General features: G+C 31.5%; 3 protein-coding genes across 3 annotated transcripts; 1 reads left to right on the top strand and 2 right to left on the bottom strand.

Moving 5' to 3' along the window:
- Nucleotides 1–3,280: 3,280 nt before the first annotated feature.
- LOC144849851 (uncharacterized) lies at nucleotides 3,281–9,725 on the bottom strand. The gene is made up of 3 exons (XM_078706942.1): nucleotides 9,609–9,725; nucleotides 4,333–4,406; nucleotides 3,281–3,430 (listed from the first exon to the last, which is right to left on the bottom strand). The coding sequence occupies exons 1-3, from the start codon at nucleotides 9,720–9,722 to the stop codon at nucleotides 3,397–3,399; spliced, it is 222 nt and encodes a 73-aa protein (XP_078563068.1). The 5' UTR covers nucleotides 9,723–9,725; the 3' UTR covers nucleotides 3,281–3,396.
- A 2,934-nt stretch (nucleotides 9,726–12,659) lies between these two features.
- LOC144850966 (uncharacterized) lies at nucleotides 12,660–14,835 on the top strand. The gene is made up of 5 exons (XM_078708487.1): nucleotides 12,660–12,738; nucleotides 13,251–13,292; nucleotides 13,392–13,796; nucleotides 14,289–14,336; nucleotides 14,427–14,835. Exons 1-5 carry the CDS (start codon nucleotides 12,660–12,662, stop codon nucleotides 14,477–14,479), a joined length of 627 nt encoding a protein of 208 aa, XP_078564613.1. The 3' UTR covers nucleotides 14,480–14,835.
- Nucleotides 14,836–15,539: 704 nt separating this feature from the next.
- On the bottom strand, nucleotides 15,540–24,235 carry LOC144849619 (pachytene checkpoint protein 2 homolog). The gene is made up of 13 exons (XM_078706587.1): nucleotides 24,188–24,235; nucleotides 23,380–23,479; nucleotides 22,567–22,732; nucleotides 21,640–21,763; nucleotides 21,113–21,259; nucleotides 20,637–20,709; nucleotides 20,090–20,153; nucleotides 19,371–19,457; nucleotides 18,962–19,068; nucleotides 18,198–18,351; nucleotides 17,608–17,720; nucleotides 17,026–17,095; nucleotides 15,540–16,856 (listed from the first exon to the last, which is right to left on the bottom strand). The coding sequence occupies exons 2-13, from the start codon at nucleotides 23,463–23,465 to the stop codon at nucleotides 16,764–16,766; spliced, it is 1,284 nt and encodes a 427-aa protein (XP_078562713.1). The 5' UTR covers nucleotides 23,466–23,479; nucleotides 24,188–24,235; the 3' UTR covers nucleotides 15,540–16,763.
- Nucleotides 24,236–24,405: the final 170 nt, after the last annotated feature.

The following is a 24,405-nucleotide window of genomic DNA, read 5'->3' as shown; positions in this document are numbered from 1 at the left end:
TTTCATGGTATTGTTCAAGTATATATATTTATATATATCCAAAATACTGAAAAAATGACAATGCTGTGGGTATCAATGGCTGATACAAGATACAAAAAAAGGGAAAAGCTAAATCAAAATATGTATATCATGTTTTTGTTATTATTAACACAGCAGTATTAGTCTTAGGGTCAAAAACGTTACACGGATGACAAAGTTTTCAAATTTTGCACATATGTTCACTTGGACATACAGATTAAAAAAATCACTGTAGCCAAGAAAAAAAATTTATTTTATGACCATATTTGGAGTATTTTCAAAATGGCCGCCAAAACAAAATGATGGTCCATATCTTAGTAACCGGTAGGGGTACAGAGTTCATTTTAGTGTTAAATTGCTAAGAACACATATGTTTCTATTCACTCTAATACAACATTTTATTAGAAAATGGCCGGAATCATCATTTCCGGAATTGTGACCTTTGACCCTAGTATGGTCATATCTCGATAACTACTGACAGTAGAAACATGAGGTTGGTCTTAAAATATTCACAATATACATGTTAGTATTTGGTCTAACGAAATATTTTTCCCAAAAGTGTCTGGAAATCATAATATTGACCTTTGACCCGATAACCTCAAATTTCGTTACCGAATGCGCATAACATCAAAATATTGGGCTTAAATTGTCAAAAATGTATATTTTTGTATTAATTAAGGTAATGACTGAATTTGTCAATTGACCAAAAGTAATGATATTAACTTTTGACTTAAATTTTGTTTTATATCACTACAACTAACTTCAGTGTTAGGCCTATAGAGAAGCAGTGCCTTTTCGACTTTTTTTTAACATTCCAAAGACCAGTTAAAATAAATCACAATATTTGTTATAATAGTTTCTATTTGAGAATAATAAATACTAATAATAACAATGATTTCATTATTTAAGGTCCATAGAACCCCTTTTATATACAATCAATTACTATAGTATTACCTAGACAAAGATTTCCCTCCAAAATGAGTATTCATATAATCCGGCATTCTGATTGGCTAAAAGTTTATGAAGTCAAACGTGTTGACAGGTGGATAATTGCCAAGTGGTAAGTATTTTTATGCTTATAAAGCAGTTGTTGATTTCAAAAAAGTGTTTTTATTAAATATATATATTGATTTACCACTTTAAAGCACTTAGGTTACCATTAATTTACTTTCTTGTTTCTTTTAAGCATTTAAATTGATTATCAATTAGGCTAGGCTAACATAGGCTCGTTGCTAGGCATACCTCCACGGCGAAAACGACTGTGGCAATGCAAAGCGGATGCCTCTCATAGGCCTAGCAAATGCTTAGTTACAGGGAGTCCCAAGTGTAGTTTTGTGAAAAATTATATTGCAATTACACATCATTATTAAATTTAACTTTAAATAATTTTAATAATTACAATTTGTTTAAATAATTTTAAATAATTGATGTAGGCTATAGGTTTAGGACCCATAGGTACAGGAATTGCTTCTTACACGTATTTTGGTTAAAACATGAATGATAGAAAATGAATAAAACAAAAACATTCATATTTATTTTTTTTAACTATCAAGATTGTTATTTGTTTAAGTTTACTATATATATTTCACAGAATTTATGTTCGAGACACTAGCCCTATGACTAGACTAGGTGTAAGTAAACACTTACAATGGACTGGTCAAGATGCATTATATGCCAGTCTGTTACATCGGAAAGTTTAAGGTGTCCACAAAAACGAGGAAACATTAATGCTAGATGTGTGTACGAAGCGTTTTTAAACAATGTAGACGGCTTTAAGCAACTACAAGGTTCACCACTTTCATTAAAATATGGAGACCATGGTACACCGGAGGCATTTATTAAAAACGGTGCCTCGTGGCATCATTCTTGCCATTTGAAGTTCAACAACACTAAGCTGGAAAGGTTAAGAAAACATCAAGTAAAAGAAAACATAGATACGAAAGAGCGGTCTTCAAAAAGACAGAAAGTTGCAAGTCCTAGCAGAAATAACTGTATTTTCTGCAAAAAAGATACATTTCAAAAGCTTCATGAATACTCAAAGGTGTCACTGACAAAAATACTTCGAAGAATGGCGACAGAAATGAATGATTTTGATCTTCTTGCTACTATTTCGAATGGTGATTTAGTAGCTATTGCAGCAAAATACCACATGGATTGTTTGACGCAATTTAGAAATCGATATAGAAAGCATCAAAGCAATACTTTGTCTTTTTCTAAAACAGAAAGAGATCGTGTGAAAGGCAGAGTGTTTGCAGAATTGGTTTCTTATGTAGAGGGATTAGTAGAAGAGGAAACATTGTTATTTTAATTATCACATTTACATTCTTGGTTTGAAGATCGTCTTCATCAATTTGGAGAGAATATATCATTTAATAAAACGCGCTTGAAAGAAATCCTTCTATGGATACAAATGTGTTTTAATTTTTGAAGAGGCCATAATATATAAAATGTGGAAAGATGTGCATCGTCGACAGTATGAAGAAGAAGCGCTGTTGTTTGCAAAGGTTGCAAAAATCTGCAGAGAAGATATTTTTCAAATGACGGATGGTTTTCAGTTCAAAGGGGCATTTCCTCCTCGTTGCCAAGAGATGGTATCACCAAGTTTAAAAATGCTGATAGCTATGATTTGAAAGTGAAAACTTTGTCATCCGTGTAACGTTTTTGATCCTTTTTTCCCTTAAGGCACCCCACTATATAGAGTCATATTACATACATAATAATACAGTATTATGTATATGTGTACATTATGCTAATCAAGTAGTGTCTGGTTTGTGAGTCATAGAGCTTTGTCTCTTTTTTAATAATGCTTGGCTTGGCAGTCTATTGACTGGTTGGTAGTAATTTATAGAGGATATGTTTCTATTTTAACGAATTGATAATAAAATATGATCGACGAATGTGTGCACATTTTAAGTTATCATATTATATGATTAAAAACAGAAAAGATATTGGGTATAAGGTACGATAGGTTCGGCCGATTTAGAGTGAATATCTAGCCTCAATTACAATCAATACATTCACGGCGTTTTGATCTTTTAAGATTTGTAATTTATTTACATTTTATGTCATAATTGTAACACTATGTTCAGTAATATGACGTTCACTTCAGGATAATTGTATTCGGCGTCAAAATCATTTCGATTTTTCCAACTCTTTTCTTGTTTTCCATTTACAAAATTATTGTACACAATAGAATAAATGTATTGATTTATTTATTTAAAAAAAAAATAGTTTTTGACCAAATAAATGAATGAATAAACTACTGTAACTCTCGAACGTTGATATCTAGTGTACAGTTTTAACAAAAAAAACAACTTTTTTTTGCAGATGCTGAAAGTTCGAGAATTTATCAATATGATTCTTTTCTTCTTGATCTATTCAACCAGCCAATGCAGGTACAGTACGATGTAACCTGCAACATTAAGTGAAGTACAATGAGCGAATGATCACATTTATTTCATTTGGAAGTTAAACGTTTTATACTGATATTAAAATAATAATTAGCTGAAGTCACTATCGCGCATGCACACAAGTTTTGTTGCAGATAATATAACGTGTGTGCAGTGTTATTTGTGTACCTATTCCAGATTTCAATATTTAATTGAAAAGTCATTTTATACCCGCGTTCTCGACTTTCCGTGTCCAAATCGGCTACCCAAAGATAGTATAGCAACACACGTGCACAAAGCATTATGATTTAGGCCAATGTAGACTAGTAAATGTTTTTTCTTTACAGAATTGGCAAAATACGGTGCTGCTGTTACCGTGGTTGTTTCAACAACTCTCTATACGGGATCGAAGGCTATTTTGACTACAACGGTTACACTTAGCGTGGGTAGTGTGGCTGCTGTTGTACTAGGAAGTGCTGCAATTGGCGGCAGTATCGTTTATGGTCTAATGAGAAATAGACTAAATCGCAATTAGATTTAAGCTTTTGCATTTTTACTTTACTTACTTAAGTATAGTACTTGCTTTGTTTGTTAGCACGATAGCGCCTACAATTTCCAAGTTATTATTACAGAACATGGCTATTGAAATTCAAGGTTCAATTGGTTATTAATAACTACACAAAGAAAAAGAACAATTTGTATTCTTTTAACATGAGCCGAAATATCAACATGCGCATCAACATCCAGAATTTATTGGGATTATTTTTGTTAACTTAGTACCTTATTTATCTAAGCTGGGATAGTTTCTAGTCGAACTTTAGAGGGGTCTGCCAGGGCCAAGGCAGTGTACAGATAGTCTGTAATAGGTCATTTGGTATTGCTTACAATGTGCTAAATCATAATGTTAAATTGATGTATACCATACCAATGTATTGTCAACGAAGCTCCATCTTGAAGTGAGTTAATGATTTTCACACGAATGGTATCACCGTGACAGACCTGTTAAAGAACACAATGACAAAATAATAGGCGTATGTAAAATACTACTGTTTCTTCATTACTCTGTGTAATATTTAAACACTAGGCATATAGGCTGATAAGTAGGTTGTCCAGATATTTGCGTTTTCGGCAATCACAGGAGTTGTGACATTTTTATTAAATTGTGATCAAATTAATTTGCTTAATAGTAGAGGAAAATTGGAGCAAAAAAAAAATTGTACCGCAACCGGCAAATTAACAAGCTGAAACATGTATAAATATGTTCTATGACATATTGGGGTCATAAAAATGGATGATTTAATTTTTGGTTGCCATGGCAACTTTTTTTACAGGTTATCAAAGGCCAATCGAGGTCAAATTTGATATACACTCCTATCTTTAGGTCTATCTTATTACTGTTATAAAATTAAAAAAATATTTTTATGTCATATTAAAGATAATTTTTTTTTCTTTAAACTGATACTAAATTTTAGTGGGTTTGATATCATTTTGGTACAAATTTAGGGACAAAAACTGTAATTGTGATTGTTTTTTAGCTCAAAAATTGCATGTATTCAAAATATTTGTCAAAATAAATGTAAAAAAATGCTGTCAACTCAATGAAATTTATTTTCAAAAACTGCCCTGACATGTCATTAAAAAAAAAAATTTAAAAAAAATTAAATATGCAAAACATTCTAGATAATTGAGGTCATTTGAGGTCATTTTAAGATGAAATTGGGATATTGGCAACCTATGGCAATAAGACGGCAATTTTCATAGAATTTGAGATAAAAGACACTAATTATTTTTGGTCGTATTGAAGATGATTACTTTATTTTTTAATTTATAAAAAATTTGGATGGGTTTCATACTATTTTGGTTAAAATTTAGGGGAAAAAACTGTAGTTTTTATTGTTTTTAGCTCAAAAATTGCATGTATTCAAAATATTTTTCAAAATAAATGTGAACAAATCCTGTCAACTCAATGCAATTTATTTTCAAAAACTGCCCTGACATGTCATTTTTTTAAAAAAATTAAAAAATTAATTATGCAAAACATTCTAGATAATTGAGGTCATTTGAGGTCATTTTAAGATGAAATTGGGATATTGGCAACCTATGGCAATAAGACAGCTATTTTCATAGAATTTGAGATAAAAGATACTAATTATTTTTTGGTCGTATTGAAGATGATTACTTTATTTTTTAATTTATACAAAATTTTGATGGGTTTCATACTATTTTGGTTAAAATTTAGGGGAAAAAATGTAGTTTTTATTGTTTTTAGCTCAAAAATTGCATGTATTCAAAATATTTTTCAAAATAATGTAAAAAAATCCTGTCAACTCAATGCAATTTATTTTCAATAACTGCCCTGACATGTCATTTAAAAAAAAAATTAAAAAAATTAATTATGCAAAACATTCTAGATAATTGAGGTCATTTTAAGATTAAATTAGGATATTGCCAACCTATTGTAATATGAATTGCCATAGTAGTAATTGATAGAAAACACAAATTATTTTCATGTCATAAAATGAATTTTTTTTGTCTTTTGTGAGAATCACTCACCTATATCCATTTCAAATAAATACATTTCTTTGTAATCAAAGTTTTTTGTTTCTCTTAATAATCTTTTTGTATATAATTTACACATATTTCTTTAGTATTTCTATATATATATATATATATAAACACATCAGGCAATGAACATTAATTCTAAACTATATACTATATTTTCCTATTTGTAAATACATGTAGTCCTCAATAAGTTATACAATTCATCACTAAAACATTTTTTTTAAATGAAAGATCAGTAGGTACACTTAGTACAGAGTATAGCTTTTTTTAAAACATTAGTTGTGTTGTCTTTAGTAACTCTCATCTTTATATTTTCCTATTTGTTATACATATGTAGTCCTCAATACGTTATGGTAATAGGGGAAATAAACATGCTTTTAATTAACCTTGAATATATCTGTTTTGTCTTTAGTTTTAAAATCATCCGGATTTAATTTAACACTGTTTTGATTACAATTTTCTTATTTCCATTGCAATGCATATTACAAAATCAGCAACCATGTTCTATAGCTATCTAAATTGGTTGTCCTAAGGTTTAATCTAAACAAAACAAAAAATAATAAATAATAAAAACAATAATAAATAACAACAATTTAATAATAGTAATAATAATAGTAATACTATAAAATGGTAACGCTAGTAATAAATTAATAGTGTATAATAACTTATTTAAACTCACCTCTGTTAGAGCAGTAATCTAAAAAAATATGACCGTTCTAGCTACGGTATCTAAATTACATGGGTTGTCCTAAGGTTTAATCTAAACAAAACAAAATATAATAAAAACAATAATAATAACAACAATTTAATAATAGTAATAATAATAGTAATAATAATAGTAATACTATAAAATGGTAACGATAGTAATAAATTAATAGTGTATAATAACTTATTTAAACTCACCTCTGTTAGAGCAGTAATCTAAAAAAATATGACCGTTCTAGCTACGGTATCTAAATTACATGGGTTGTCCTAAGGTTTAATCTAAACAAAACAAAATATAATAAAAACAATAATAATAACAACAATTTAATAATAGTAATAATAATAGTAATAATAATAGTAATACTATAAAATGGTAACGCTAGTAATAAATTAATAGTGTATAATAACTTATTTAAACTCACCTCTGTTAGAGCAGTAATCTAAAAAAATATGACCGTTCTAGCTACGGTATCTAAATTACATGGGTTGTCCTAAGGTTTAATCTAAACAAAACAAAATATAATAAAAACAATAATAATAACAACAATTTAATAATAGTAATAATAATATTAATAATAATAGTAATACTATAAAATGGTAACGCTAGTAATAAATTAATAGTGTATAATAACTTATTTAAACTCACCTCTGTTAGAGCAGTAATTAAAAAAAATATGACCGTTCTAGCTACGGTATCTAAATTACATGGGTTGTCCTAAGGTTTAATCTAAACAAAACAAAAAATGATAATAATAATAATAATAATAATAATAAATAATAATAACAGTAATACTAATACTTAGATAATAATAATAATTATAATAATAATAATAATAGCTAATACTAAAATAGTAATAATAGTAATAATATTAATTTATTTGAATTACCTTTGTTAAACCAATAATTTAAAAAAATGACAACCGTCGTGAGCAGTTGGTTCTGTCGTCATTAAAATGATATTTCTTTTTGTTACAATTACACAAACCACCACTAAAAAAGATGAATTCAATAACTTATTAAATTAATTATAAATATGATCGATCTAAACTATTTAAAATATAGCCTAGATTCATAAAAATTCATTTAAATAATAATTGAAAATAAATACATGACGTACTAAAAACAATTACTGTATACTGTACTGAAAACTATACTAGCCTAGGCCTAGAGTGTCTATAAAAGTTAAAGGCCTAGTAGGCTAGTAGGCCTAGCCTAGCTAGCCTATTATTAGTATTAAAGGGAGGCTAGACCATACGGTTCACCTACTAGTCAATATTTAAAGCACAAACCTAGTCAATATTTGAAGCAAATAAAATATATTGATGTTAGAGCTGGATATTTCTATCCATTCATCATTTTTAGTTTAAAATATACAAATGTTGCAGCAGCAAATTCAGCAGAAAAGCAAGTGGGCCTAGAAAAAGTGGTCCCTACAAAAACACAGCAAACACACATAGTAATGCTAGAATCAATGTTTTGAGAAGCTACTATGATGCTATATGATTTATTAAGTTATTAATACTACTTTACAGATTGTAGTTATATATAAAATATTAATTAAAAAAATTAAAAGATAGTCTTACAATTCAAGTTGAAATAGTCAGCAAATGACACAGCGAAAAATGTAAACACACAAGTTTTGGACTCTTCCATTATGAAAAATAGGAATGTATTAAACTAAAAAAAGAACCTAGAGAATATTGAATAGCAGGTTCTTTTATTTTTTTCTCATAATATTTGAAGTTTAAGCAAAATTTAACAAGAAAACCTATCATGAAATAGAAGTGAAGATATAAAAATCTACAACTGGAAAAAAAAAATTCATATTTTCCCCATTTTATAATGATAAGTTACAAAAACTTTTTAAAACTACTTGTGGATTTTTTTCATAGAATAAAAAAGTGAGTTGTCTTTAAAGGGTTGTAATAAAAAATGCCAGCAGTTTTGAAAGTGTCATCATGCAGTTTCTGAAAGCCTATAAAATTATAAACATTTTGATATATAATTCATCTTGTTAATTTGCCGGTTGCACTAACTCCTTAAAGATGTATTGTCCCTTTGTCAAATTCCAAAAAAATTAAAGATTTCGAAAAAAAGTGGGTCATTTTGAAGTATCATAATAGTTAATAACTTTCACCAAAAATTAGTCGAAAAAAAAAATCATTTAACTGAAATACAGACGTTTTTTGGTTAAAAAAATAACTTTGACTTCCAGTCAAAGTTTTCGATCAAAACATATCTCATAATGCAACGCGCTTATTTGGCTACTATGTATGCATACTCATAAAACTTCCTCGCGATCTGTGTGAAAACACCTTCTCAACCGTGAAGAGTTGTAAACCGTCCTAATTAGCATCATGCATAATGTATACTCGTGGTTTGAAATCTTAGTTTACTTTCGCTCGCGACGATTTTCCAGACGAAATGTAATCAAATTAATTTAGCTTTTAATTACGTAAAATTGTTGTTTTTTACTTGAATTTTCGACTTAAAGTGAATAACTTTAATATTACTTTGATATGGCCAATTTAAATTTAGAATATTTTGACCTTCATTTTTTTGTGTTTCAAGGGACAATACATCTTTAAATAAGCCACTTTTTGGGCATTGCTTCCTCTACTATAAGCACTGTCTACACTATCAACCTTTATGTGACAAGCAAATGTGATGACACCAAATCACTATATTTGGGCACATCATACTTTCAAACTAGTTTGATAAGCTCTGTCTTTCTATCAAATTCTGAGACATCTAAATGTGATGTGCCATATATGGACATGATGATGTCATATCACTACCATATTTGGGCACATCACACTGTTTTTCTCTGTCTAGTTTGATAGTGTAGACAAAGCTTAAAGAAAGGTAAATTCAGGACTTACAGTACAATATGTAAGAATAAAATATGATACGAAATTACTTAAATGGTCTTACCTGAACGCTTGGCCCTGGTGACATTTCATTAACCGTTAAAATGGGTCTACGTGAACCGTCTACCGTATAACAGCGATATACACTACAGTCTTCTCGGACATCTGGACATTCCATACAAGCCGATGCTAACGTATACCACCAAGATATCGTGAACTCAAATTCGCACAATCTCGGTTTAGCGGGAAACTCGCACTCACGAAAACATTCACTTGGGAGTTGCTTCCCTCATTCGCCATACAACGAATACAAACATAAAACACACCTACCTACTGTGAATAACTCAATATGTACGTACGACTATCGCATTTTTTTAACTATGAAAAAAAAAAGCTAACCTGTGATTTTTTTTTCGTACGCGAGAACATTTTTTTTTTTAAAGAAACATTTCCAATTTTCATAACAAAATACTGGTTCAAATGAAATTTTTGTCCGGACCTATAGTGCCTAATAATATAAATGTTGTGATATGCAGACATAGTATGGTTCGAATTCGATTGGAGTACGTTTTAACAACACTGTATGCACGCGCAACAGAGATGGTTGATTCACCCTCCCCCTTTCAGAATAATAATTATCTGTGAAAAGATAATTAAACGACATTATAAGATATTACAAGAATAGTCAATAATATAGGCTACTAGAAATTGCAAAGTACAAGTGAGAGTTGAGCATACATAACGTAGTTTTGATGACGCAATATCCCCTAAGACACAAACCGAATGTCTATAATAGAACGCTTCTCATTGGTTGACAAAATACTTCTTACGGACTATGGCAGTGTTGTACAATCGTCTCCAGTGCCATATAGCAAAATTGCCCAGAACGTCTTCTTGGCCAATGTTTTGGGGTCAAAGAGCTTTCGGAACTGAAAAGCACTAAAGCTTGACGGGGTGTCAAATTGATGTGGATGAATAAACAAATCTTACGTAATGCGTGCGTATCTTTAAATATGTATACATCTTTATCAGTAATTATATCAAGTAGGGTTGTTAAAAATAAAATACGTTGTTCTGTTTTGTACTGTTTAAAATCCATGGTAGGTGTATTATTCTTGTATTTTAATATAGGCTTAGCTGCCTTTAATTAAAATGACCAATTGCCCCAGGCAAGATGGAGATTTACCTTTCACCAGCTGTAAAGTATAAAGCATCTATTACACAAACCGGTTCCATCTCATAGCCATAAGTAGTAGCAATGATCGTTATCTAAGCAAGTTGCGATTATTTTGACATGCACCTCTCATCAGCGTACAGTAATCCAGAAACTTGTTCCAATATATTTTCACCACTGATTCAGAAATCATAATAGGCCTACTGTATGTCTAAATAGTGCGTTTAGAAATAATATATACTGTATTGAATAATCAAGAGATATTATATTTCACAAATCTTTAGACTTAATAGAGAGGTTTCGCAATCTTACGAATACAATGGAGCGCGAGTGAGCTTGAACCCTTGCCGATGTTCAATTTTAATATGGAAAGGTATTACGGGTCCACTGTCTTAACCGCTTGGCTACTCACCGCTCATAACCGCTTAAATAAATACATTTTTGATGAATAATAACGTCATTATTCATTATGTTATTGTTGTATCATTTGAATACAATCGGAAAGTGGGCGTAGGAGGCCTACCTATTTTTATAACAATTGGAAATTCCCGATCACATTTTTTTGTAACACGATAGGGTTAGCACGACTGGACCGATAGCTAATTATTTGTTGGTAAGTTTTTATAAAACAAATACACATTTTTATTTTTATTTGATGCTGGTGAAATCACAATCAAGTATCGATCGAGAAACGCCTATAAAGCCTATCTACTGTAGCAAAGAATATATATCACAAGAATGAGTAATCCGCGATTTTCCATGTAACAGTAATATTGTCCATGTCGTAGGGCGCCGCCATAAGTGAGGATGTATACACAACTTTCTGTGACGGTTACACAAATCTAAGGCTGGACCACCGGTAGTACTTGATAACAAATGTTATCAACTACATGCCAACATCATGTTAAAAGCTGTTTGGATATTTAATTGTTCGTTTCATGCAATTTATGTAGTAAAAACTGCCGAATAAACAGTTCGCTTCATCAACCGGGCGCTACGATAGCGCTACCGGGCGTTTTGGTGTTTACGCGTTTTCACGAAAAATAGTTTAATAATATTTCTATATTTAACTTGTTTCTGGTAAAACAAATACATTTTAATGAAATTTAACATTGTATCCTAATAATAACATGTATTTTATACTAATTTATATCATAAAAACAATACTTAATTTACCGGGCGTAGATTAGTACGCGGCAATGCTAAAGAATAGGCCATGCTGAGTAACGCTTCATTGATTTTTGGTGTTGCTGTTAGGCTTTTTTGTGAACTAATTTAGCATGGTAGTAAATAATTTTCTGTAGAAGTGAATTTACACTAGTTTGTTATTAAATATGTATTATAAAATGTTTTACAATTGCAAAATATATTATAATAATTCTATTTAATGTGACGTGTATAATATCTAATTATGGTTAAGTTAAACTATTTGAAAGACATTGTAAAATGTTTGTGATCATTGCTATTGAACTTTTTGAGATAATTGTTACACAAAAAGTGTACAGAAAGAAGAATAATAATAATAACAATAAAGATTTTGTACAATAACAATAGGTGATCATTTTATTCTAAATGATCACCTAATAAATCAAGTCTTATTTAGTATGTATACATCCGCCCTTATGAGGGCGGGCATCACTCTCTGTTACAAATTTCTCATGCAAAAATCGGAATAATAATAATATCTCGGTATATTTAATCAAAAAATTCACATATAAAAGTACATACATGGCAGCACATGGCTGAATTGCATATGTATTACACAATACAACATATATAAACTATAGAAAACACTATCAACAATATATAAATACGAATAAGTTAGACTGCAGTTACCTCAAATAATACAAGCAAAAAAAAAGTTAAAGTTTCAACCATAAAAGGAACTGGACTAGTCTGGAAACGTTTTGTTTTATAACTATAATTTTCCACTTTACGATTATGTCTAAGGGTCATGCAGGATCTATACTGAGGGGCAGGGAACCAGGTGGAGAATTGACCAGAGGATTGTGCTTTAGAGGTAAAAACCTTGCAAGAGTGCCATCTTCTAGTGTGGAGTGGTTCAAGATTTAAAATGGCAAGAGAATCCGAGTATGTTGTATACTCTTTGCCCAACACAATCTTGCAGTCACGCTTCTGAATCTTTTCTACCTGATTCACCTGTCCCTGCGTAAGACCCGCATGCCACAAAGGGGCTGCATACTCAAGTACCGTAGAAAGTGTAGATTTCAATAAAAACGAGAGACACACCTTATCTCAGTTTACACCGCTTTATTAGGTATTAGCATAATACAAAAAAGATCAGTATGGCACTTCAATCTCGCAACTGAAAGAGTGTGGTCTCAAACACTATAAAACCATGATGGACACGAAGAAAAAAACAGTTAGAACAAAGAACTGATAACAATTATATAATAATAGTATAATTAGTACAGGATTGGATTAATCCCCACAGTAGATTAAATTATAAGAATACACTTCAAATAGTATTCACCGAAGAAAAGGCTTTAACATCTTTGTATATTTTTTAAGGAGCTTTTGTGCGAGATCTATTTATGGAGCACAGCATGGCAGGTAAATATTAATTATTACAATAATAAAATGTAATTATTATTATTAAGCATATTATTATTGTTTATAGTATTGTATTATTATATTTTTTTTTATATAAAGAACCTAGATACCGGTTTGATTTCTGTATTGTTAGTGATGATGAGGATTGGGAAGTTGAATTAGCAGATGACTTACAACGAGAGAGACCAGGGGTAAAATGCGTGACCCAACGAAATTGGCGGTTAGGTGAACCACATAATAAGAGTTTGCTAAAAGCGATGAAAGTTTGTCGCAAAATTATTGTTTGCTTTTCGGAAAATCCAAAAAATCGGAAAGCTATAATAGCTGTATATCAAGCTGTTGACAAAATGATAAAAGATATGGAGATTGAGGAGGATATGTTGATACCAGTTAAGAAAAATGCAAGAGTTAAAATACCAGAGTGTGTTGAAATATTCAATGCAGGCGATGCCGAGGATTCAACTCTGATCAATAAATTGCTCGAAGCCTTAGATGCAACATATGGTATGTCTTTCCCATTCAAATTATATTTACTTAGTAAGCCTTTAAAAACCGCCAGAGGCGAAGATCATTAAGATTGCAGACCTACTACTACAAAACATGGCAATTAGCAAAAAACCTCCAACAAAATTTAAAAAGAAGCTTATAGATTGAGATTCGATTCACCGAATAATATAGCTACAATCATACCACATTTAAGTGTCAAAATCCTCACCAGCATGCACAGCAAACATTATTATTGCTGGTAACTGCCTCCTGCAGTATTGTGTCCTCCGGCCAGATTGCCTGCTTGCCTCTAATAGATGTACGAGAGTGTGTAGGCCTACTTTATTTTTAAAAAATATGGCGACGTTTCATAATGCATACAGTTTGAAAGAGTTTTGTCAACTTTTAAGAATTGTGCATAATAAGTATGTAGTCTGTTATAAAACACAAATATAAAACAGAACATAATTAGAATTAAATATTAAGCAACTATGCTCCTTCTAATTCCAGATGGCCAGATGGTACAAACTATCGAAGAAGAGAATCTGTCAAATCCAGGTTTGTAAACTATTCATTTCATTATATAGTATATCATCCTATTCACCAAATCTACAGTTGACAAAAATCTTGTCCTTTTTATTTTCACAGTACAATGTACTTCACTATTTTACATCAACGACGATAATCCAGATCTCTGCTGATGATACAAAAGGACGCCATGGTGTCTCAGTGCATACTCAATTACATTCCATGGACAAATTTCAGCGTCAATTTCAATATAATTTTAATGTGAATTAGACCTGAGACTATTTTATACAAGTTGATATTCAGTTTTATACGAAAAATAAAGATTATTAAAAAAATGTGGGCCAATGTTTCATAAATTCATAAAATGTTAATTGTTAGTTTGTTATTTTATACCGTGATTAGCAGGGGTGTGGTATGATCATAATTCTTTGGACTTTTTCACAATTAAAAAAAAAACAAGATTAAAATGCCAATAAACAATTAAGAGTCAACGCCAAACGAGAAAGAAGAAAAATGTGCTTAGATGTTTTCCAATACGAAGGGCATGCATAGTTGGAATTGTATCAAGATAAGATCTTTGTATAAAAAACCATTGAGAAGGAAACAAGAAAAAATTAATCTTTTAACCTCTTTCCACACCTGTTAATAGTGGGAACCAAGCTTTACTAGAGGGGAACATAAAACAGAAAACAGTGTTGATTATACGTCCACTTGTAATACGCAATGTTATGCTGTTACGGCACTTTGCATTGATACATTGCGTCTACGTCCTTGCATCGTGTTCCTAGTGGGAAACAAGCTTTAGTTTTTATAATACAAATCATCGTCAAAACACATAACTTATTTTTTCATTCTCGAACCATAGGATAACCATTTATGCAGTCTTTGATATATAATAATATTAGTTTTCAAAATCCAATCAAATGATGTCATGATCAATAAGAACAATAAAATCGATTGTATTGTTATTGTTCTTACATATGTCATTTGATTGGGTGTGTGAAAATCCTAGCCATTTAGATTTCTTCTTAAAAAATGCATATTTTTCTATTTATTGGCGATCATTATCGTCCTAGTGTAAATGGGCCTTTATGCAGATAACTCTTTATATTTTGTTTTTCAATATATTATCCATTGTCACCTCTCCCTAACCTGTTATAATAGCATTCAAGACCTATGACAGATGGTGAATACATCAGTGGTAAGACAAAACAAAATCACAGAAATTTAGTATTAGACTTTAGAAAACAAGAAATGAACATAACCTATTATATTCATTTCAATTTTATTTACACATCAATAAATTGTATTAAATGTCTGTATACATATAAAATATGTACAATAATACTGTAATACATTTTCCCAGCAAGTCTGTATTACAATGTTATAGAAACTGTTTTTTTAATTTTTACAATATTTTGGATGTATAAAAAACGGTTTAAGCTATTCTTTACAAACAAATTGTTCCATTTACCAGTTATATAAAAGCAATGTGATACATTTCATTGAAATATTAATGGATAGATTTCATCGGTAGTTGAAGATACATCATGAGGATGATTGAATTGTAATCTATGGAGTCTGTGGATGAAGCATGCACTACATCAACACATAAAAGGCATACTAACTTAGGTATAAAAGCCCAGTCTGGGTTATATGCCCAGTCCAGATTATAAGCAATTAGATTATACATTCAGTCTGAGTTTTAAGTAGCTCAGACTGGATACCTGATGTGAGATTTTAAACGCAGTCTGCCTTTTGGGCTATCAGTAGCCCAGCATGGGATGGTGAGCTGTAAATAGCCTGGGTTATAAGTAGTACAGTCCAGACATATTTTTAGGTGTGGGAGTGAAAACACTCACCTAACACGTAAAATACCCAGTCTGAGTTATAAGTAACCCAGTCAGGGTTATAAGTAGCTCAGCCTGTGTTATACACATAACCTAGTCTGAGTTATAAGTAACCCAGTCAGGGTTATAAGTAGCTCAGCCTGTGTTATACACAAACCTAGTCTGAGTTATAAGTAACCCAGTCTGGGTTATAAGTAGCTCAGCCTGTGTTATACACATAACCTAGTCTGAGTTATAAGTAACCCAGTTAGGATTATAAGTAGCTCACCCTGTGTTATACACATAACCTAGTCTGAGTTATAAGTAACCCAGTCCGGATTATAAGTAGCTCAGCCTGGGTTACACTCAGCCCAGTCTGGGTTATAAGTAACCCAGCCTGGGTTATAAGTAGCTCAGTCTGTGTTATACACATAACCCAGTCTGAGTAGCTATAATATAATTCTTGACATTGCAAACATTTTTTCAATCTATTGTGGTATTTTCCGTATAACAATATGTCAATATTTGTAAATTCTGACTATCTTCACAACTTGTCCCTGCATTGTTATAGTTGTAAATATAAATAGAAGTGACTATATTTCTACTTGCAATTTATCTGAAGACACTGTCACTCATTTTTCAGGTTGTCACGGTCATCTAGTTGTTTTTGCACGGCTTTGGACAAGCTGTTAAGAAATTGTTCTAAAGATACTGATGGTCTCTAAAAGAAAAAAGAAACACAGAGTAACCAATTATAAAAGATACACCGGGTTTATTAGATACACTGGGACACATTAATTATTAGCAATTAACACAATCACTTACTGGTAAAAAGGAATGTAAAAATACTATACTTAAAAATACATTTCAAAATACAAAAACTAATTTACCTGAATAAACAACGCATGTGCTAGAAATGGCATTTTACGTAGTGTTCTACCGCTTAGTCCATAGCTATCACTGGAAGAAAAAAATGTTACTGTTAATTAATAATCTTTCTTAACCATTTAAATTCAACAAATAAATCTTCCAACAAAAAACGCATGTTGGTTCAGTACCTGCTGCTTTCAAGTGGACTTTGATCAAACTATAGCCATCCACTGAAGCTTGTTGGTCTAGAAGTATATATGAACACCAGACTAGTAATCTGGAATTCGTGGATTCGAGACCCACCACAGGATTGGGGAAAAATGTTCAGTGTCAGAGTAGGTCAAAGATTTGACCAATTAAATTAGCTCTGTGACACACAGCTACTGCTGTAATAACTTAACAATATCAAACAAACATTAAAAATATCATCAGTCCAACACACAGTTAGTAGTCTTCGTAAATTTGCTTAAACTGTATAGTATTGCCATCTTCACAGAATCAACATTAAACCTGTACCAGAACTTCACTGCAGCAACATGGGAGTGATATTTTACTGTAAACTAAGATGACATTCTGAGGGTCTGAAAGAGAGTAATACTCACTCTGCTATTTCTTTTAAACGAAGGCTAAAATGGGTTGCATCCGTCTTTTCAAAGTTTATTGACCTTAGACTTTGCAGATCCAGTAAGCTTTGTGTAGGGTAAATGATTCCAGTCTACAACAACAAATGATATGGGGAGGGTGGAAACCAATAATAATGCTTATAAATAAATATGTATATATTAATGCCATAAGCAGAAATATTGGATTATTGTTGTTTGAAGATTTGCTGGGTGAAATCAATATGTTGATATAGAGTTTACAGTATACAACATTAATTTAGTTCTGAAAAGAACTGTTCTTCCTTTATTCTTAAATGCCAATAACATGACAATAACAACCAAGTTATATGTAGATGAACCTAAAAGTTTTGGTAAGCTTGTAAACAGTATATAACTTTTATTCCGTGCTTAAACCATATGGCAAAATAATTTGATTGCAGTTACTGCAGTAATTACATTTTACTTCACTCTTAACCTTTTTATCAACTATGTTAACAAACTTTTTGAATACTGCCATGATTGCCTCATTTACATTGAAAAAAAAAAACAACTAAAAACTACAGTAAATTTGTGTCGGTTGTGTCGCATACCTTCATAAGTTCATTTATACATGATAAATATATTTTATAGATAGCAGCGGGTGATGGAACACCAATATACTGCTTGATGTCTGCTCGGTCTACAAAAGCAAGATCAATGGCGCCTGTCACGTTAGACGTCGTTAAAATTAAAACATTAGGAAATCTAGAATAAAAAACACATTAACAAAATAAAGTACAATGTGGTATCTCCACATGTGTTATAAATATGTAAATTATGTGATACAGTATCATATGTATAAAATGTGGCATAAGGTTATATTAAAATTGAGAGTGTGTGGCGCAGTGTGCTGGTTGACTACTGATCGTGAAATCCAGAGTTCGAATCCAATGCTCATTGTATGTATCTTTACTTACGTTTGCCTCTTTCCACCAAGGTTTACAAATGGGTACCTGGTATAGGCCAAAACACAACTGCCTGATTACTGGCTAAAACTTTATGGCTTATTGCCAAACATGTTTGATCCAAAAATGACCGGGATAAGAATGCGAAGTGCTTAGAGGCTTTGTGCATTAAGCGCTATATAAGAATGACATATTATTATTATGGCCTAAGATATAGGCGTCACATGTGATACTGAATTAAAGATTTCGCCTATGATACTAGAAAACTTATACTACAGTACCGATAATCGGCTCAATAAACAGTAACGCTAACATGCTATGTTTCGGCAATTATTATTGCGTACATACCAACTATTCCAGTCCAGACAATAATAAATATACTCAACATCTTAATGTTTTATTCAGCTTACTTTTTAATTTGATCGATCTGTGTAAGCAGTGCATTAACTACTCGTATTGCGTCTGATGGTTCAGTACCATTGAGGGAGCTCTTCCTTGCGGCTGTAAGACTCTCTACCTGTAGAAAATACAGTAGCAATTAAGTGACCTCATTTTTGCTACTGTTTTTCCTCTTAACCAGTGTGTTAAATTCAGGGATATAAACAATATTATTTGTTCATTGAAATAAAAACATTTTACAAACAAACCTGTGTCGTGTCCAGATAAAATTATTTAATAATTAAACCGAAGTAGATGACTAGCATCTCAAATGGTGAAAGCTAAGCAAATTACTAGTAAACTACTTGAAACTGTTTGAATTAGTTAGTGGTGGCTGTTTACCCTATGAGTTTTAATGCATATATATTAACTTGTACTCACCTCATCTATAAGTACACACACCAAAGCATTTGGGTCGTCTATTAATTCCTGAATTTTCTGAAACATCTTCATAACAAGTTTACCACTCTGGAAAAAATTAAGAGTTAAAAAACAAAAATTACTCCTTGTCATGGAAGCCATGGAGCTAGTTCCAGTAACACAACATCCCTACATAACTGGTATTGTTTTTTCTTTCTTTTTGTAAAAGAGATTGTTTGTAATTGGGAGAGGTTACTGTATGCACAAGCAATAGCTTCATGATTCAATTTGAATTAGTGTTTATTAGCCGTTTACGATTCAAGACTGCATTAAAATTAAGTGTACGTAACACGGTTTAAAATACTTCATTTCTTAGCTTCACTATTTCATTCAAAATAGTGTTTATCAGCTTTTACCATTCAAAACTACATTAAAAATTAAGTGTACATAACACGATTTAAAATACTTCTTTTCCTTAGTTTCACTATTTCATTCAAAATAGTGTTTATCAGCCATTTACGATTCAAGACTGCATTCAAAATTAAGTGTACATAACACGATTTTAAAATACTTCTTTTCCTTAGTTTCACTATTTCATTCAAAATAGTGTTTATCAGCTTTTACCATTCAAGAGTAGGTTACAAATTGATCATGACTTAAGTTTAACACTTGTAACGAAACAAGTTAATGTTTTAAAGAATATTGGATTGTCACCCAAACATAAGCACTATATTCTTTACCTCAGAAAACCACTTAGAAAACAAGCTATGACTATTTATCTCTATCAGTTGACCATAAACATATCTGTAAGTTGTAAAAAGTAATTATTATTTAATTGATGAGAAATAAAAACGATAATGATAATGGAACTGATTTATAAAAATGTTTATTTTTTATAAGTGTTCCGATTTGTGTGGTTCTTCACATTATTTTATGCTATATAAATAATAATGTTTATTAATATTTACTCAGGTAAAAGAGCAACTTTGGAGATTCTCTGCCATAATAGCATCACTTTGCTGTTGCTTAGTGAGTTGGAACGCTGTAGTAGTTAATACATCTCTTTATTTCTATGCTGCTCTACAATGTATCAAGCACTCTTTTATAAAGTAAAATGTCTGCATGTTCAGTGTACATAACTTTCAGATAACCTAACACAGAGTTTCTGTGCAAGTGCTTTACATAATGATGTCTGCATGTTTAGTGTACCTACCTTTCAGATAACCTAATACAGAGTTTCTGTGCAAGTGCTTTACATAATGATGTCTGCATGTTTAGTGTACCTACCTTTCAGATAACCTAATACAGAGTTTCTGTGCAAGTGCTTTACATAATGATGTCTTGCCAGTTCCAGGTGGTCCTAGGTACAAGACATATAACAACTTAAAGTTAAAGAAGAGTGCGGGAACTTGACTTGTAAATATAATTCACAATCCAGCTATTGGCTGTAATGTTTTATTTTCTTTGTACTTTTGCTCGTTTTAATAAAATACTATTATATATAAAATACATACAGTAAATACAAAGGAACATTAGAGAAATGCAAATACATCCACTATACAACAATAAACAGTCAAGTCTCTAAAACCAGCAAACAAATTTAAGTTAGCCATGTACAGTATAGATTAAGACTAGATGAACTACTATGGTATTCAGGTGCCAGGTAAAACATAGTTTGGGTTAGAGGGCCTTTAAAACCAGAGTAAAACGGAATAAATTTGGTATTTGGCACAGTAGTGTCCCTGAATTTTGAACCCACTTACCATGAAGAAGAACCACTCGATTCCACGAGATAATGTTATTATCTACGTTTTTGTCGGAGAAAAGTAGTGTTGTGTGAGCGTACTGAAGCAGCTGTGATTTTATACAGTCATCAAAAATCAAGTTTTCCCACATACCATCAAAATCAACTGAAAATAAAAAAACAAATTACACTTTTATCCACCCGGAAATAAAAAATACTTAGTTACATAGTATGAATCCTTCGATTTGCGATAACTGATGACCCAATTAGGCCATGTCAATTCATTGTGCACATGTGCGGGGACAGGTCTGGTGTCAACACACAGGACACGTGTCAACTGTGGAACTACTGTAGTACACCTGGGTAACACACTAATAGGTTGTTCAAGGTGCACAGTTGTGAACCTAAAGTTTATAGTTTTTGATCTCAGAAGACTTGCTCTAAACCAGAACAATGTAGCTAGACAGCCGAAAACCCAAAACGGCTATGTATTAATGTTCCCCTGCTTAAAGCATTGGTTTTTAGACTTATTCATGACAATAATACCTGATGGCAACATCCAATGATTTGCTGCTGCTAATTCCTCATCGTCAAGTTCTTCTTGCCCTGGTCCATCCATGCCCAACTTGTAAACATGAATAAATAACTTCACATGGCACATATTAATTGCCTACAATCAATAAGAAAACACAAATAGAAAATAGAACATTTACAGTTATTATTAAATATTTATTTATTTTTTTATAACATAGCATTGGTATGTTGAATTTGTCCTGTAAGCTCGTTTAAAAACACTTTATTTCTATAAATGCTTAACTAAATGAATCAATGTATACTGTAGTACAAAATGCTCTACAATTTTTTTATAATTTATTTTATGACATACTACTTCTGTATCAACAGATTTATATACTGTATAATACTTTTACTACACATTCATTTAATCCTCTGTGGGACATAATTTCTTTGGTTTCTGTAACAAAATGATTAACAGTAGAATTAATAAGGGGCCCTGATGTGATGAGCCACTGAACTTGGGTATTCCCCTAACCCTTCCGATTGATGTACTGGTTCTAACACCAAAAGTATAATGGCAGAGGAGGGTCTTTATGGCTATAGGTTGCCCCGCACTTGTCGGCCAATCAGCAAAGTTATATCAACCAATCTAAGGGTGTGTGGCGCAGTGTGTTGGACTATTGATCGTGAGTTCAAAATCCAAAGCTCGTCGCATTGCTTAGGCAAGATACTTTATTTATGTTTGTCTCTTTCCACCCAGGTGTACAAATGGGTACTTGGTATAGATTACCGATTACTGGCTGCAACATTATGCAAGTATGTTTCCAGACGTGTTTGATCCAAAACATAACCAGGGTAATAATTTGAAATGCTTAGAGGCTTTGTGTATTAAGTGCTAAGATCGCCATATTATTATCTGAATATGTACAAAACTAGTAAGTTAAAAGTAAAGCATACCTGTTTTATTCCAGCTTCAAATTCCACATCACACACAGCAATTGACTTGACGTGTTCAGCAAGGAATGCATCATCAAATTCTGTAAGTTTCAACTCACCGTAGATCATGCGCTGATTGCGTAGTAAACTTTCTGTCCGTTGTTGTATTTGTGACTTTTTTGCTGTGCTGATAAACATAAAAAAGGAAATTTATAGAAGGTATCTGAAGGTGTATAATTTATTGTGTTAGTACCAAACATTACTTATAAAATGTAGGTATTGCTAAACTGTACAAACCTAGCGCAAACAAATTCTATAGATCTATTTTTGTTTTTATAGTATATTCTATGAGAGAAGTGTGGTCATTACAATCAATCAGACTTATATAGCGTTCAGGGGCGCTTAACAAAGTTAAACTACACCCAGAAGTTGCGTACCACGTAATACAGTAAGTACACTAATAAAAAACATTTGCCGAAAATACATTATTGTCAGTGGAATGGAATGACAAACAGGGTATTATCACATATGATAAAAAATATTGTAAAATGTTTGCAAATCTGAAATGTACTGACGTGCTACAATAATACCGATATTTATATGCTTGAAAATGTATATATTTTTTATATATGATGACCTTATTAGAAAAGCATAGGAGTTGAGTATGTATTTCCGTAGTATTTATTTTCACTTCCGTACATAATTAGGCCAAATTTTCATAGAAATATGGACATTTCTGCAGTACTTGAGAACTCTGAGGTAACCACAGCAAACTTTTTAACAAACATACAGTAGTTGATATTTCACACCCTCTCTGAAGGCATGGATTCTTACCTACAGGGACTTTGGCATACTTCAACATGTATATTCTGAACAGGTGTGTTTGGTAAAGAATCCTCTAAATCATTTATTTTATACATTTTTAAGGTAGAAACTGCAAAAGATAACATAATCACGTTCTCTTAATCATCAATAATTAATAGGCCTATATATACAGTTTTTACCAAATATTAACAGTCAACTGTACCAATATAAATTAAAATATTTTAAATATTAGGCCTAATATCACAGAATTTACAGTCACATACAATTACAGTAGTAGAAAACAATAAATTTACATACATGTACGATACCGTGCCAATAAATAGACGATTTTCGTGCTACGGCTACAAACAGTTGTGACCAGTCGACCGTAAAAAAACGAAAATTAAACATAGCATTTTTAGGACACCATCATCGCATCGGCATCATGCACATGGATACCGCAGTTGCACAAAAATCGTCTGTTACTGTTAGTCTAGGCTTGGCATAATAATTAATATCATCATCGCGGACTCAGCAACTTTTACTTTATTATCTAGGCCTAGTCTTTATATATGCCAACTACTAGGCCTATACTTAACTTAGGCCCTCTAGCTAGTTAGGCCGAACCAAGGCTGCCCTCTTTTAGCTAGAGGAGTAGGCCTAGCCCCACCACCAGATCAACAGCCAGCATTTTATACTCTAGGCCTAGCCTAGATAATTTTAATGTTATATGCCTACCAGGTTACAATCTAATAATAACAGAGCATGGGTATTCATTTAGCTTTTAATAGTAATCTTTGAATGTTAAACTACTGCTAAAAAGTCTAATTTATATTACCACAAAACTCCGAAACATTCGAAGTTTCCGCTATTATTAGTGAGCATGATGGGATGGATATTTATTGAAAATAATATTTTTTTACATAATACATTATTATTTACTTAATATGTTTTAGCTATGGCATATACTATATAATAAATATCATACATGTTTTATATATTTTTTATTTATTCATGATAGATATCAATAATTATTTATTACGTTAGATTAGAAAT

Source organism: Antedon bifida, chromosome 8 (genome assembly GCF_963402885.1).
Source record: "Antedon bifida chromosome 8, ecAntBifi1.1, whole genome shotgun sequence".
In the NCBI taxonomy this organism is placed as follows: Eukaryota; Metazoa; Echinodermata; class Crinoidea; order Comatulida; family Antedonidae; genus Antedon; species Antedon bifida.
This window is presented reverse-complemented; position numbering and strand designations above follow the sequence as displayed.